The sequence below is a fragment of the Monodon monoceros genome, unplaced genomic scaffold, assembly GCF_005190385.1.
Source record: "Monodon monoceros isolate NGI ecotype Baffin Bay Population unplaced genomic scaffold, NGI_Narwhal_1 Super_Scaffold_8, whole genome shotgun sequence".
NCBI classification, from domain to species: Eukaryota; Metazoa; Chordata; class Mammalia; order Artiodactyla; family Monodontidae; genus Monodon; species Monodon monoceros.
In genome coordinates this window covers 32176048-32189427 of record NW_021703785.1, presented here as the reverse complement: position 1 = coordinate 32189427, position 13380 = coordinate 32176048, and the positions used below count along the sequence as shown (strand labels likewise).

The 13380-nt window shown below is 33.3% G+C and overlaps 1 protein-coding gene across 13 annotated transcripts in view; it reads left to right on the top strand.

The window, feature by feature from the left end:
• Positions 1–13380, top strand: part of PIBF1 (progesterone immunomodulatory binding factor 1) — a 212218-nt gene that overhangs the window by 140702 nt on the left and 58136 nt on the right. For 12 of the 13 annotated variants that reach the window (XR_003791696.1, XR_003791697.1, XR_003791695.1 and 9 more), the window contains one exon: positions 5402–5504. Coding sequence is in view for 9 of the 13 variants with exons in the window: in XM_029209987.1 (XP_029065820.1) it covers positions 5402–5504 (103 nt within the window). In the remaining 4 variants the exon portion in view is untranslated. Of the gene's footprint in view, positions 1–5401; positions 5505–12249; positions 12338–13380 lie in introns of all 13 variants that reach the window. The other variant, XM_029209994.1, reaches the window with a different exon arrangement.

Below are 13380 nucleotides of genomic sequence, written 5' to 3'. Positions count from 1 at the left end.
AAATGAAATATTTGCATAATAAAGTTTTCATTATACATCAGCACATTTCAAAATATATTAAAATTTCAAAGGAACTTATTTCTCATATGCTACACAATATATCCCATTCATACTAAATTTGATTTAAAATTTCATATATTCAACAACCAGAATTAAATATTTTAGGGTAACACTTAATTGGAGGGGATTTCTGATTATAAAAATAATATATGTTTATTTTAGAATATTAGGAAAATTACCAGTAATCCTACTGTCCAAAGATAGCCATTCAAAAATGTATACAGATACATATATTTTCTTATGTATTTAGGGTATTATTGTATGCAACTTAGAAATTTAATTTTTTATCTTATAATTTCACCCTGAACATTTTCTTATATCATTGAATATTCTTCAAAAAGGTAATTTTTAATGGTTATTCACAACTTCAATTTTTAGGCCTTCTGTTTTTGAGTGCCATATTGCTGTTAGTAAATTGGATAGCCACTGAAAATTTTCACTAGTTACCTATTGCCACCCAATGTATATTATGAAATTAAAATGAGAAAATGGATGTGAAGAAGTTCACCACACAGTGAGTGCCTGGCGTAGAGTAGGTGTCCAATAAAAGTTTGTTATGTCAATTAATGTTTCTTAACATAAATAGATCACACAGTTGATTTTCGAGGTAAAGCCAATGTTCCAGAAACTTTAATGAGGCACAAGGTGAGTTTTCATTTAAAACAATTTTGTTTTAAAATTTTAATGAGACCTCTTGAAATAATTAGTGGAAACAACCCCTGGACATGAAACTAGTTTTGAGATTCACTTTCTTTGATATTAATCAGTTTCTTAAGACATAGACCATAATGCCAGTTTCCAATAAAGAAGTAGCAAAACTAATTTTTCAAAATTAGTTTGAAAAATAACTTCCAAAAGTGTATCTTAAACACATTGTAATTGTTAAAGAAGGTTACTCACATTTTGAATTTTCAGTAGAGATATGAACAGTAACTATTGCGTTAAGCTTTCTGGGACAAAGTTGTGGAAGGTTAAAAGGGCATATACAATTAAAGTTGCTTAAAATAAAAAAGGCTCTTCTTGACTAAACTTGAAAATCTGAAGTAATGCTTTTGTTTTGGTAGTGATTGTTTTGAAAATAGCAAACAAGATTTTCTAGTTGCATGTTTTGGTTATGCTCTTTAACCTGTAACACTAAATGGGTAACACCCAGGCACTAACGTGGCCTTAGTGTGTGCTTCTCTGTTTGTTTTGGCATATCTGAATGTGGAGACTTTTCTGAAGGTTTTTAAACCTTTCAAATTGCAAGATTTACTGCATACTATTGATCTTTGTTTTAGTTTCTGTCTAGTTTTATAAAGAGCTTTAAGTTGAAACTTTCACAGTAGACTAATCTTTATAATAAAGGAAAAAACATCTCCTTTATTCTCACATGTGTGAGTTCTCATTTTCCTCCTTAGAGAAAGTTTTGCTTATTTCATTTGGGTTGGTTTTAGAAACCTTTAAAAAGTTATTGCTAATCTACTCATGATCAACTTGAAAGTTTAAACCTACAGAAAAACTAGAAAAACACTCATATAACTATAGGTAGTCATAATGCACCACTATTTAGTCCTCAGTAACTGCCAAGAAAGCAGTCAGTGCAGGGAGCAACCTTATGCTTTCTGAAGCTGAAATCGTTCTGGCCCATGTGCCCTTTTTTTGAACCATTTTTCCATGCCATGCTAATTGAGACAGGACTCTGACCTGTTAAAACTGAAAAAGAGCAAAAAACCAAATGTTATTTCAGACCAAGTAACTAATTAGCAGGTAACTAAGTACCTACACTTACTTATTTGGAGTTTTGGTAATACTAAGAGAACCATCCAATATTGAAGGACTCAGGACAGAGCATCAGTCCTCCACTGTGCTTTGATATCTCAGATATAAATGGAGGTCGGCCATGTTCACACTGCCTGGGCTAGGCTACTATGAAACTGTATGTGATAATCAGAAGTACTGACTGCCATTGACAAATCCAAGAGGATAACTTTTATTTTGAGTCAAGAGGTGCTGAGAGAGCTAAGAGGTAACCCTTGGGGAAGTAATTTTACCAGATAAGAGGTGAAGTTTTAGTTTAAAATTCAAATACAAAACTATACTCTTGTGGTATTGGTTTCTAGTTGATGTAAAACTTAATGTTGGTGCAGGTAAAAATCACATGGCAGTTATATAATTACAAAGAAGAATTTTATGCTGTACCTACGTGTCCCAACAGAGAGCCTGTAAAAGCAGTGCTTTCTTGAGGAGTTCAGTACTAAATAAAGAAAATAACCAAACAAACAAACAAACTTTAGCAGGAGTCATTTCCCCTAACTGTATCCATGGTTACTCATTATAAAAAAAACTCATTAAAGATTTGTTTTCATAGTATGTACATTGTCGTTAAGGAGACATAAACTCAGCTAGTTGAGCAATTCTTCTTTTGTCTTGCTTTGAATTTCAGTTAAACTAAACTCCCCTCCTGTCTTCTGACTTCTAATATCCCAGATTTCTAAACAGAATCCACCTATAGCACCAAATCACTCAGCACATCAATGTGCCACATTTAAAAGTTTAGGAGGTTGAAATATGGAAGCGGTGAATTGGTATCTGTGACATTTGCCTTCTTCCCTTATAAACTTTATGCTCTTTTTTATTACTAGTTCAATGCTTAGATGCTGAGCATTAGTTGTACTTTAATATTGAGACTCTGCAACCTTGGAATATGGTTTGTAGCAATTTGAGCAAAATTCTAGCATTTGAGCAAAATTTACTTAAAATCAGTCAGGAAGGATTTAGTAAGTGCCCCCTCCGTTCAGCACACACCACAGAGGGTAAGTCTTCATTTAAATTGTATCTGTTGGGGGAGAAAAGATGAACACCTGAAAGACTATCAAGAAATATCTAAAACCATATAATTTAGCACTGTATTGTGTGCCAGCCTATGTCAGTCAGAGGAATAGAGATCAGTGAAGGCTGGCCTGGTCAGAAATGGAGGAAGTGGACCTCGGAGAGAGCCTTCCAGAAAAACCTGGGCTCCCAATCAGTGGAATAACCTATCTTCTCCAGACTGGAGGACCAACAGAGGTACAGTGGAAGGAATATACAAAACATGTTTATGGGACATTAGGCAGAGTAGACATTAATGGAAAATAGGTTGGTTCTGTTGAGATTTTGGGAGGCCGTGATACTTTTAGGTAATTTAGATGTAGAATAGAGTTAACCACGTAGGTAAGATTTGAAGTGAATGGTAAAAGGACATAAACATCAATTTATTAAATAAGAAATACAAATGTCTGACAAATGTAGAGATGTTTAACCTCACAAATTTAATTTAAAATAAGATTCTATTGTTTATATGTAAAGTTAGCAAAACTTTTAAAGATTGATATTGCCCAGTGTTGGCTAGGGCATAAAGAAACAGGAGGTCTTGTATAAAGTTCATTCACTGAACAGTTTATTACTGAACAGATTATTATTGTACCAGGTATTCTCCAAGGCACTTAGAATACGTTAGAAAACGAATTTTTAAAAAATTTCTGTCATTGGAGAACTTTCATTCTAGTTCATAGGAATTTAAATTTGTACAGCCTCTCAAGAGGAATATCTGAAAATTCATAATGCACATGTGCTTGGACCCAATCATTGCACTTCCTAAGGAAATCACCATATGAGAAGTGCAAAAATGTGTGTATGCAATTACTCAGAACTTTCTATAGATAAGGCACTGTTGTAAATTCTCTAATTGGACTGTCTTGTAATTGTTGAGTTATAAGTGTTCTTTAAACTGCAAACATCTTAAAAATCAATAAAGGAAGAAAGTAGATTAGTGGTTCCCTAGGGCTGAACTGGGAGGATGGGGAGTTATGCTAAGGGGTACAAATTTTGGGGGGGGTGGGTGTAATGAAAATATTCTAAAACTAAATTATAGTAATAGTTGCACAACTCTAAATATACTAAAAACCATTGTACAGTTTAAATGGGCAGGATTTATGGTATTATAAGTTACATATCAAGAAAATTTTATATCAATAAAGCTGTTTTTTGTAAAAAATGACTGTCAGGGGCTTCCCTGGTGGCACAGTAGTTGAGAGTCCGCCTGCCGATGCAGGAGACGGGGGTTCGTGCCCCGGTCCGGGAAGATCCCACATGCTGCGGAGCGGCTGGGCCCGTGAGCCATGGCCGCTGAGCCTGCCCTTCCGGAGCCTGTGCGCCAGCGGCGGGAGAAGCCACAACAGTGAGAGGCCCGCGTACCGCAAAAAAAAAAAAAAAAAAAAATGACTGACAGAAAACGGGACTGTGTCTTTTCCATCTCTGACTCCAACTGATTATTAAGGCAAAATCTTACGCCAGTTGAAAAGGTAGGAATTTAGATATGAGCATATCTAAATAAGCTACCCAATTCACTGTATAACAAAAGAACTCATCTTTTTCATTTGGAATAACAAGTTCTTAGAAATAGATGTATAGGGTGATCTCAGTTTCTACAGATTTTGCTATTCAGAGATTAATGGGTTAAGTCACATAGAATATGAAAATGTGATAAATATTAAATTTTTAAGTTTCTGGAATTACAGAGAGGGGCTTTGGAGCAACATCTGTTCTCAGCATTATTAGCAGATTTTTTAAAGAATTATGCCCCAGTGGTTAGTAGGGATGATTTTATGATTCTTATAGCTAAACCTTTTTTTCTTAATTATGTCTTAAAAGTAGAATTGGGATTTTACATTTAATGTGATTTAAAATACTAAAGATTACACTCAGTACAATAAGTTGTGATCATCTTGTGATGATCACAGTGTGATCTTTTAGTGGTTCTTTTAATACAGAATTGTTGCCTTTACTGTTAGACATCTGTCTCCACTTTTCAGACATCTTTTCCATCTCTTTTTTCAATAGAAAATCTATTCAGTTGTGTTTTGTATTATAAAATGCATTATGTTGTCTGAAGAAAACACTGATGCTTTTCAAAGTACAAGGTTATTACTGTTTCAACTAATTGCCTTATTTGTTTGTAAATGGTAAATTTTTATAAAAATGAAGAAAAGCTGTGAATTGCTTTCTTGCGGTCTTTTCAAGCAAGTATCATAATGTAACTTTCCACTTTTATAGCAAGGGCTAGAAACTATTACTATGATAATCAATATATCACAGTTACATTATTATGCAGATTTTTAATGTTACTTTCAAATTTTGAGTTGTTGGGATATTGGTCTTCCACTGTTGACACCTGAAAATATTATTCGACTCCATATTTTTCCTGTTTAATATTTAAGTATTATTAGGAAATGGTTAGTTTTCAAGCACACAAACACATTTTGACTATTTGAGATAGTATTCCTCTTTTGTAAGCATTAATTTTCTTATTCCATTCTCCTAGTGTCCATTTGGCAAGAAGAGTGCTTCAGTTAGAAAAACGAAACTCGATGGTTCTAAAAGACCTGGAACATCAAAAGAACCAAGTAACACAGCTTTCACAAGAGGTAAATAACCTAAATAAAAGAAACACATATAAAGAACCACAGTGTTCATTTTAATTCCTTGTTACTCCTTTATGTATTTTCTGAGCAGTTTTAAAATAAGCTGTTCGCTAGTATAAGATGATTTTACAAGCTATGAAACTAACTTAATGGTAAAGCCTTATAAAACAACTTAAAGTGTATGGCAAAACCTAAGATCAAAAGAGAGATTAAATGCCCAGACTAAATATAAATGCAGACTAGACAGACAAAGCTTTGATTTCTGCAAATATCAACTGGCAAAACAAGTTTGGCAAATTTTGGTAGCATTTTAAGTTTTTAACTAAAACCTCATTTTTAAAATAGATTTCTTTTTGCCTTCTTTGATAAAAAATCACTTATCTATTAAACACACTTGACTTGGTATACACTTAAGCTCTCACAGTCTTTGGTATGTGATAGTTCCCAAATTATACTTATTCTTTAAAAATCAGATTCATAATTATTTTTCTTAGCGTTCTGTTGTATCATTTAAAGAATATATATACATTTTATATAGTATTTCCAATCTTCTTATTTAATCACTATCTAATTACACTTTATATGCTTCTAAAATTCAAGTAATGAAACAATTCAAACCAAAGATGCTACCTCCCTAGGGTTCTTTATTTCCTGAGCTTCAGCATAACAAGTTTCTCTATGTTAATATTTTGGATCTTATAATAAAGGAACTTTAAAGGCATATATTAAAAATTATTAATACATACCATGTATTCTGCATTTGTTTTCCTACAGACCTATTCACATTTGTCTATTTGGTGCCTTCTATTTAATGTGCTTTTAATACTGTAACATTAGAAGGATCGTTATGCTCAAATTTCAAAAGACAAGAAATATATCATGTGACTCCAGTACCTGACTCAGAGTTAATGCTCAAGGTGGAAGCAGTGTGGTGCTGGCCACTGTTAACAACAGGCTGTCCAGGCAGGGTGTGAGGGATGGTTCTAATTTGTAGCATTTGCTTATATCTGTGGCATAAATATTCCCACCATGACTAACTTCAGGCCTCCAACATAACATTACTAAACATGGAGTAGAGAAAAGATGCTCAGTAGCAAACATGATGTTTCCACCACACAGATATTGTACAATAGACATGTAAACTGAAGAGCATAGATAATAGTAAAATTAAAATTGTTGAGTTTTTGAGTATTTGGGGTTTTTTAATAAAATTTGTTTTATTAAAAATCTAAATAATTTTTAATAATAGTGATGTTTAACAACCAGCTCACAAAATTCCAGAAACTTTACCAGCCATCTCTCACAAACTGCTACAAGCCAGCTCCACTACTGGCTTGGAGCTGGGTGGAACCATGGAAGGATATATAAATAAGTGAATTACTAAAGAAACAAATGAACCTCTGTTTGTTAATATATTCTAGATCCCTCCTGTTTGTTTTAATTTCAGAATAACCTATCAAAAATATTTCTCTTAAAAATATTAACATTCCTGTAAACTTATACATATGTATTCATATTGCTTTTCTTAAAAACCATCTTCCTGAGCACTTCAGTTAATGAAACAAGAATTTCTAAATGGGACACACCCCTATACAAATTGTAGGGGAGAAGCATAAGAAATTAAATTAAGTGTTCTGGTAATGAAATATAATTAACTTTGTGTGAGGCAATTTTTTAGAAAGCTGTTGTCATATTAGAAAAAGATGTAAATATTGAAATATCTGTGATATGATATGGTATGATACCTGGAATTTGCTTTAAAATGTTCCATAAAAAGGTGAGGGGAGCTCAATAGATCAAACAAGAATCTCAAAATGTTGATAATGATTGAAGCTTGGTGACAGGTACATATAGATTCATTATTCAGTTCTGTACTTTTGTGTATGTTTGAAATTTTTTTGTAAGACATATGGAGAATCAGTACCCTAAATTACAAGGTCTGTGCTGACTGTAGCATATAATTTTTCCCTTGAGATTGAAAAAAAAAGCGTTATAATTTGAAATATTCCATGGATTTTACTTTTGTCTGCCTCACAAAAATTGCTTGCTTAAATTGGAAAACAATGACATAAACTAATTAGCTGAAAGATAGTACTATTAGATTGCTTCTATACCAATAGACTATTCATGATAGATGGTGAAAAAAACAGAGAAGGAAAGTTTTTCAGAATCTATTTTTTTGAGCAGATTATATATTTAAACTAGCTTGGAGTTTTTGAGAATAATATGGAGATGAAACTCAAATGACTGATATTAGAATTAACAATAATTTATATGCTATTCAAAATATGTCTGAGATTATACATAAATGAATTGCCAAAATCAAAGTGCTAAAAAATATTCAAAATGAAAACAAATACTCCTTTTATAGCAGCTTTATTGAGTCATAATTGATATAAACTAAATTGCACAAATTTAAGCTGTACAATATAACTTTCGACACGTATAACCATGAAACCATCACCAAAATGAAGATAATGAACGCATGCGTCACCGCCAAAGAGCCCCTTAGGAATCTCTCTCTCCCAGCCCTCTCTACCCACAACTTTGTCCCCAAGCAACCACTGATTTGCATTCTGTCACTGTAGATTAGTTTGCATTTCTTAGACTTTTATATAAATGGAATCAATATATATGTTATGTACATACATATACACACACACGCACACACTACTTTTTTTAAGTCTTCTTTCATTCTGCATAATTATTTCAAGATTTGTCCATAGTTCATTCCTTTTCATTGCTGAGTAACATTCCATTGTTTGAATTTACAACAACTGTTCATCCATTCACCTGTTGGTAGATATTTTGGGTTATTTCTAGTTTTTATCTATTATAAATAAAGCTGATATGAACATCCATGTACAGGTCTTTATATAAACATATGCTTCTGTTTCTCTGGGGTAAATACCTGGGAGTGAAATAGCTGGATCATATAGTAGGTATCTAATGTTTTAAGAAACTGCCAAACTGTTTTCCAAATGTTCGTATTATTTACTCTTTCCACCAACAGCCTATGAAAGTTCTAGTTCCTCTACATCCTTGCAAAGACTTGATATGGTCAGTCTTTTTAAGTTCAGCCATTCTAATGGGTGTGTAGTGGTATCTCATTGTAGTTTTAATTTGCATTTCCCTAATGATTCATAATTGTTGAACATCTTTTCATGTGCTTCTTTGCCCTTTGTTGTTTCTTATTGGGAGAAGTGTTCAAATTTTTTGCTCATTATATCAGATTGTTTTCTTATTATTGAGTTTTGAGAATTATTTGTATATTCTAGATACAAGTCTCTTATCAGCTATATGATTTGCAAATATTTTCTCCCCCTCCATGGCCTGTCTTCCCATTTCTTTAACAGTGTTTTTTGAAGAGCAGAAGTTTTTATCTTGTCCATTTTTTCAGTTCATTCTTTTTTGGACTGTGTTTTGGGTGTTGTATCTAAAATATCTTTACCTAACTCAGGGTCACAGTGTTTTTATATGTGTTTTCCTTTTTTTTTTTTTGCGGTACGCGGGCCTCTCACTGTTGTGACCTCTCCCGTTGCGGAGCACAGGCTCCGGACGCGCAGGCTCAGTGGCCATGGCTCACGGGCCCAGCCGCTCCGCGGCATGTGGGATCTTCCCAGACTGGGGCACGAACCCGTGTCCCCTGCATCGGCAGGCAGACTCTCGGCCACTGTGCCACCAGGGAAGCCCTGTGATCCATTTTTAACGTTTGTAAAGTGTGTAAGATATAGGTTGAACTTCATTTATTTGCATATTAAAACCAAATTGTTCTAATACCATTTGTTGAAAAAAGACCCTTGTTGAAAATCAGTTTAAAAATCTGTGTGAGTCTGTTTCTGGACTCTCTGTCTGTTCCAATTATCTCTTTGTCTTTCTTTATGACAGTACCACACCATCTTGATTACTGTAGCTTTATAATGTCTTGAAATTAGGTGGCACTGGTCCTCCAACTCTGTTCAGGTTCAAAGCTTTTTGGCTATTCTGTGTCCTTTTCATTTCCATATGAATTCTATAATCATTTTTACAAAAAAAAAAAAGCTCTCTGTGATTTTGATTGGGATTGCATTGAGTCTGTGGACGAAATGAGGAAAATTGGCATCTTAATAATATGAATATTATGACTATGAACCCATTATATCTTTCCATTTATTTAGATCTTCTTTAATTTCTCTTAGTGGTGTTATTTTTTAGTTTTTATTTTAAAGTTTCACATCTTTTGACTAGTGTTAACAGGGTATGTGTTTTTCCATCCTTTAACTTTTAACTTGTTTATGTCTTACAGTTGTCTTATAGGCAACATATATAATTGTATCTTGCTTTTTTATCCAGTCTGACAAAATACAACTTTTAACTGGAGTTTGGAGAACATTTACATTTAATGTGTTTATTGTTATGGTTATTTTTAAGTCTGTTATCTTGCTATTTGTTTTTTATTTGTCCTAGCTATCCTTCCCCCCTCCCTTTTATTTCCTTGCCCTCTTTTGGATTAACTGAATATTTTTTATCACTTTATCTCACTTTATCTCATTGTTGGCTGATTGGCAGTAGCTCTTTGTTATTACAGTGGTTGCTTGAGATTATACTATATACATCTTTAACTTATCACCACCCAGCCTTTGTGCGCCCATTGTCACATATTCTATTTATACATGTATAAGCCTCACATTAAATTGCTATCATTTTTACTTTATCTTTTAAAGAAGTATAATAATATGAAGAAAATGTATTACATTTAACCAAATAGTTACCATGACCTGTGTTCTTTATTCCTTTGTGTAAATCCAGATTTCTACCTGGCATCACATTGCTTCTGATTCATCTACTTCTTTTAACAATACTTATAGAGCAGGTCTGCTGGTGATGAGTTCTTTTCACTTCTGTATGTTACAAAAAGTTATTTTACCTTTTTGTTGTTTGGTTTTTTGTCTTTTTTTTTTTTTTTTTACATTTCTATCTATTCTTAACAAAAGTAAAGATTAAAACATATTTCTCTTGTTACGCTACTATGGCCAAATGGACTGGAAGTGTTCACTCTTTTTTACTGGAGTAAAATTCACCATTTTAACCATTTTAAATTGTACAATTCAGTGGCTTTTGTTGTGTTTGTAATGTACAACCATCATCACTATTTAGTTAGAGAACATTCCCATCACCCAGAAGGAAACCCTGTACACACTAAGCACTCACTCCCCAGTCTCCTCTCCCTCCAGCCCCTGGAAACCACTAATGTGCTTTCTGTCTCTATGGATTTGCCTGTTCTACATACTTCATATAAATGGAATCATACAATATGTGACCTTTTGTGTCTGGCTTCTCTCATTTAGTGTAATGTTTTCAAGGTTCATTCATGTTGCACCATCTGTCAGTACTTTATCCCCTTTTATGACTGAATAATATTCCATTGTACAAATATATCACATTTTGTTAATCAGTTAATGGACATTTATTGTTTCCATCATTTGGTTACTGTACATAGTGCTACTATGAGCATTCATGTACAATTTTTTTGTTTGTTTGAACATGTGTTTTCAGTTCTTATGGGTGTATACCTAAGTAGTGGAATTGTTGGATCACACAATAATTCTGTTTAACTTTTTGAGGAACCATGAAACTTTTTCACAGCAACTGCACCATTTTACCTTCCCATCAGCAATGTCCAGGGTTCCAATTTCTCACATCCTCGCCAATGCTCATTTTTCATTTTTTTGTGTTTTTCTAAATTCTAGCCATCCTAGTGGGTGTGAAGTGGTGTCTTGTAGTGATTTCTATTTGCATTAACCTTATAACTAATGATGTTAAGCATTGTTTTGTGTTCTTAGTGGCCATTTGTATATCTTCTTTGGAGAAATGTCTGCTGAAGTTCTTTGCCCATTTTTAAATTGAGTTGTTTGTCTTTTTGTTGTTGAGTCATAAGAGTTCATTATATATTCTGGATATTAAATCCTTTTAGCTATATGATTTTCAGATATTTTCTCTCGTTCTGTGAGCTGTCTTTTACTTTCTTGTTAGTTCATTCAATCACAAAAGTTTTTAATTTTGGTGAAGTTGAAGTTATCTGTCTTAAGTTTCGTGGCCTTCACCTTTGGGAGTTTTTGTTTGTTTTGCAACTTGAATTTTTATTTTTGCTTTTTTCATTTTACTTTTTAATTATTTTTAATAAAAATTGTATATGTTTAAGGTGTACAACATGATGATATATATATATATATAATGATTACGACAGTCAAGCTAATTAACATACCTATCTCTTCACATACTTACCTTGTGTGTGTGTGTGTGTGTGTGTGTGTGTGTGTGTGTGGTGTGAGCATCTCACTATAATGTACAATACATAATACTGTATAATACTATGTATAATGTATAATACTATACGTGAGGTAGTAAAATATGACATGAAACTGGATAGTGATAAGTTAAAGATATATGTAGTATAATCTCAAGCACCTGAAGTCTACTCTTGTAGCAGATTTCCAGATATATCACATTTTGTTTATCCGTTCATCCCTTGATGGCCATTTGGGTCATTTCCATCTTTTGGCTGTGAATAGTGCTGCTATGAACGTTTGAGGACAACCACCCTATACTTAACTACCTATTTTAATTTTTTTTTGAGTACACACCTAAGAATTTCTGGGTTCATCTTTGTTTTGTTTGTTTGTTTGTTTTCATCTTTGTTTTTGAGAGATATTTTTCCTAGGTAAAGAATTCAAGGTTGACTTTTTTTCCCTCTCTCTCTCTTTTTCAGTACTTGAAAGATGTTGCTCCACTCTCGTCTAGTTTACATTGTTTTTACCAAGATATATGCTGTCATCTGTACCTTTGTTCCTCTCTAGGTAATGTGTCTTATTTTTCTAGCTGCTTTAAGATTTTCTTTTTTTCACTAGCTTTAAGCAATTTGATTAAGATGTGGCTTGCTGTTGTTTTCTTCATGTTTCTTGTGCTTGAGATTTGTCAAACTTCTTTTCTCTGTAAGATCATCAAATTTGGAAATGTTTCAGCCGTTCTTTCTTCAAATGTTTTTTCTGTCCTACCCTCTCTCATCCCTTTGGAGACTCCATTACACATATATTTGGCTGCTTGAAGTTGTCCTACAATAGAACAAACAATGTTCTGTTCAATTATTGCAGCCTTTTTTTTTTTTTTTTGCCTTTCCTTTTGAATAGTTTCTCTTACTAAGTCTTCAATTCCACTAAGTTTTTCTTCTCCAATATGTAATCTGCTGTTAATCCAGTACACTATGTTTTTCATCTCAGATATTATAGTTTTCATTTCTAGAAGTTCAATTTGGATCTCTTTTGTATCTTCCAGGTTTCTATTCAACCTTTTCAAACTTTATTTTCTTGAGCATATGAAATACAGTTTCAGTAACTGTTTTGTTATCCTTATCTAGTAATTCTGTTATTGTGTCATTTCTTGATTGGTTTCAATTATATTGATTTATCTCATATATAGCATATTGTCCTGCTTCTTTGCATGCCTATAAGTTTTTATAAGCTTTTTTCTCAGACATGATTAAGTTTCTTGGAAAACGTTTTGTCCTTTCAAGTCTTGCTTTTATAAACAAAGAAGTGTTCATCTTAAGGCTAATTGTTTTCCCTACTGCTGAGACCAAAGTCTTTCAGTTACTATACCCCATGTCCTGTGAATTAGTAGGTTTCTTACTTTGGCTGGTGGGAACAGTACAATTCCTGGCCTGTGTGATCTTCAGAGATTGTTCCTCCTAATCTTTTCAGTGGTTCTGTCTCAGTCTCTTGTAGCTTCTTTGCACACATGCACTGTTCAGTGCCCATGTGAATACTCAAATTTTAGTGTTCTTTCTCTGTGCAGCTCTTTTATTCAGCACTCTGCCATGTGAACTGTAGCCACCTTAAGTTCT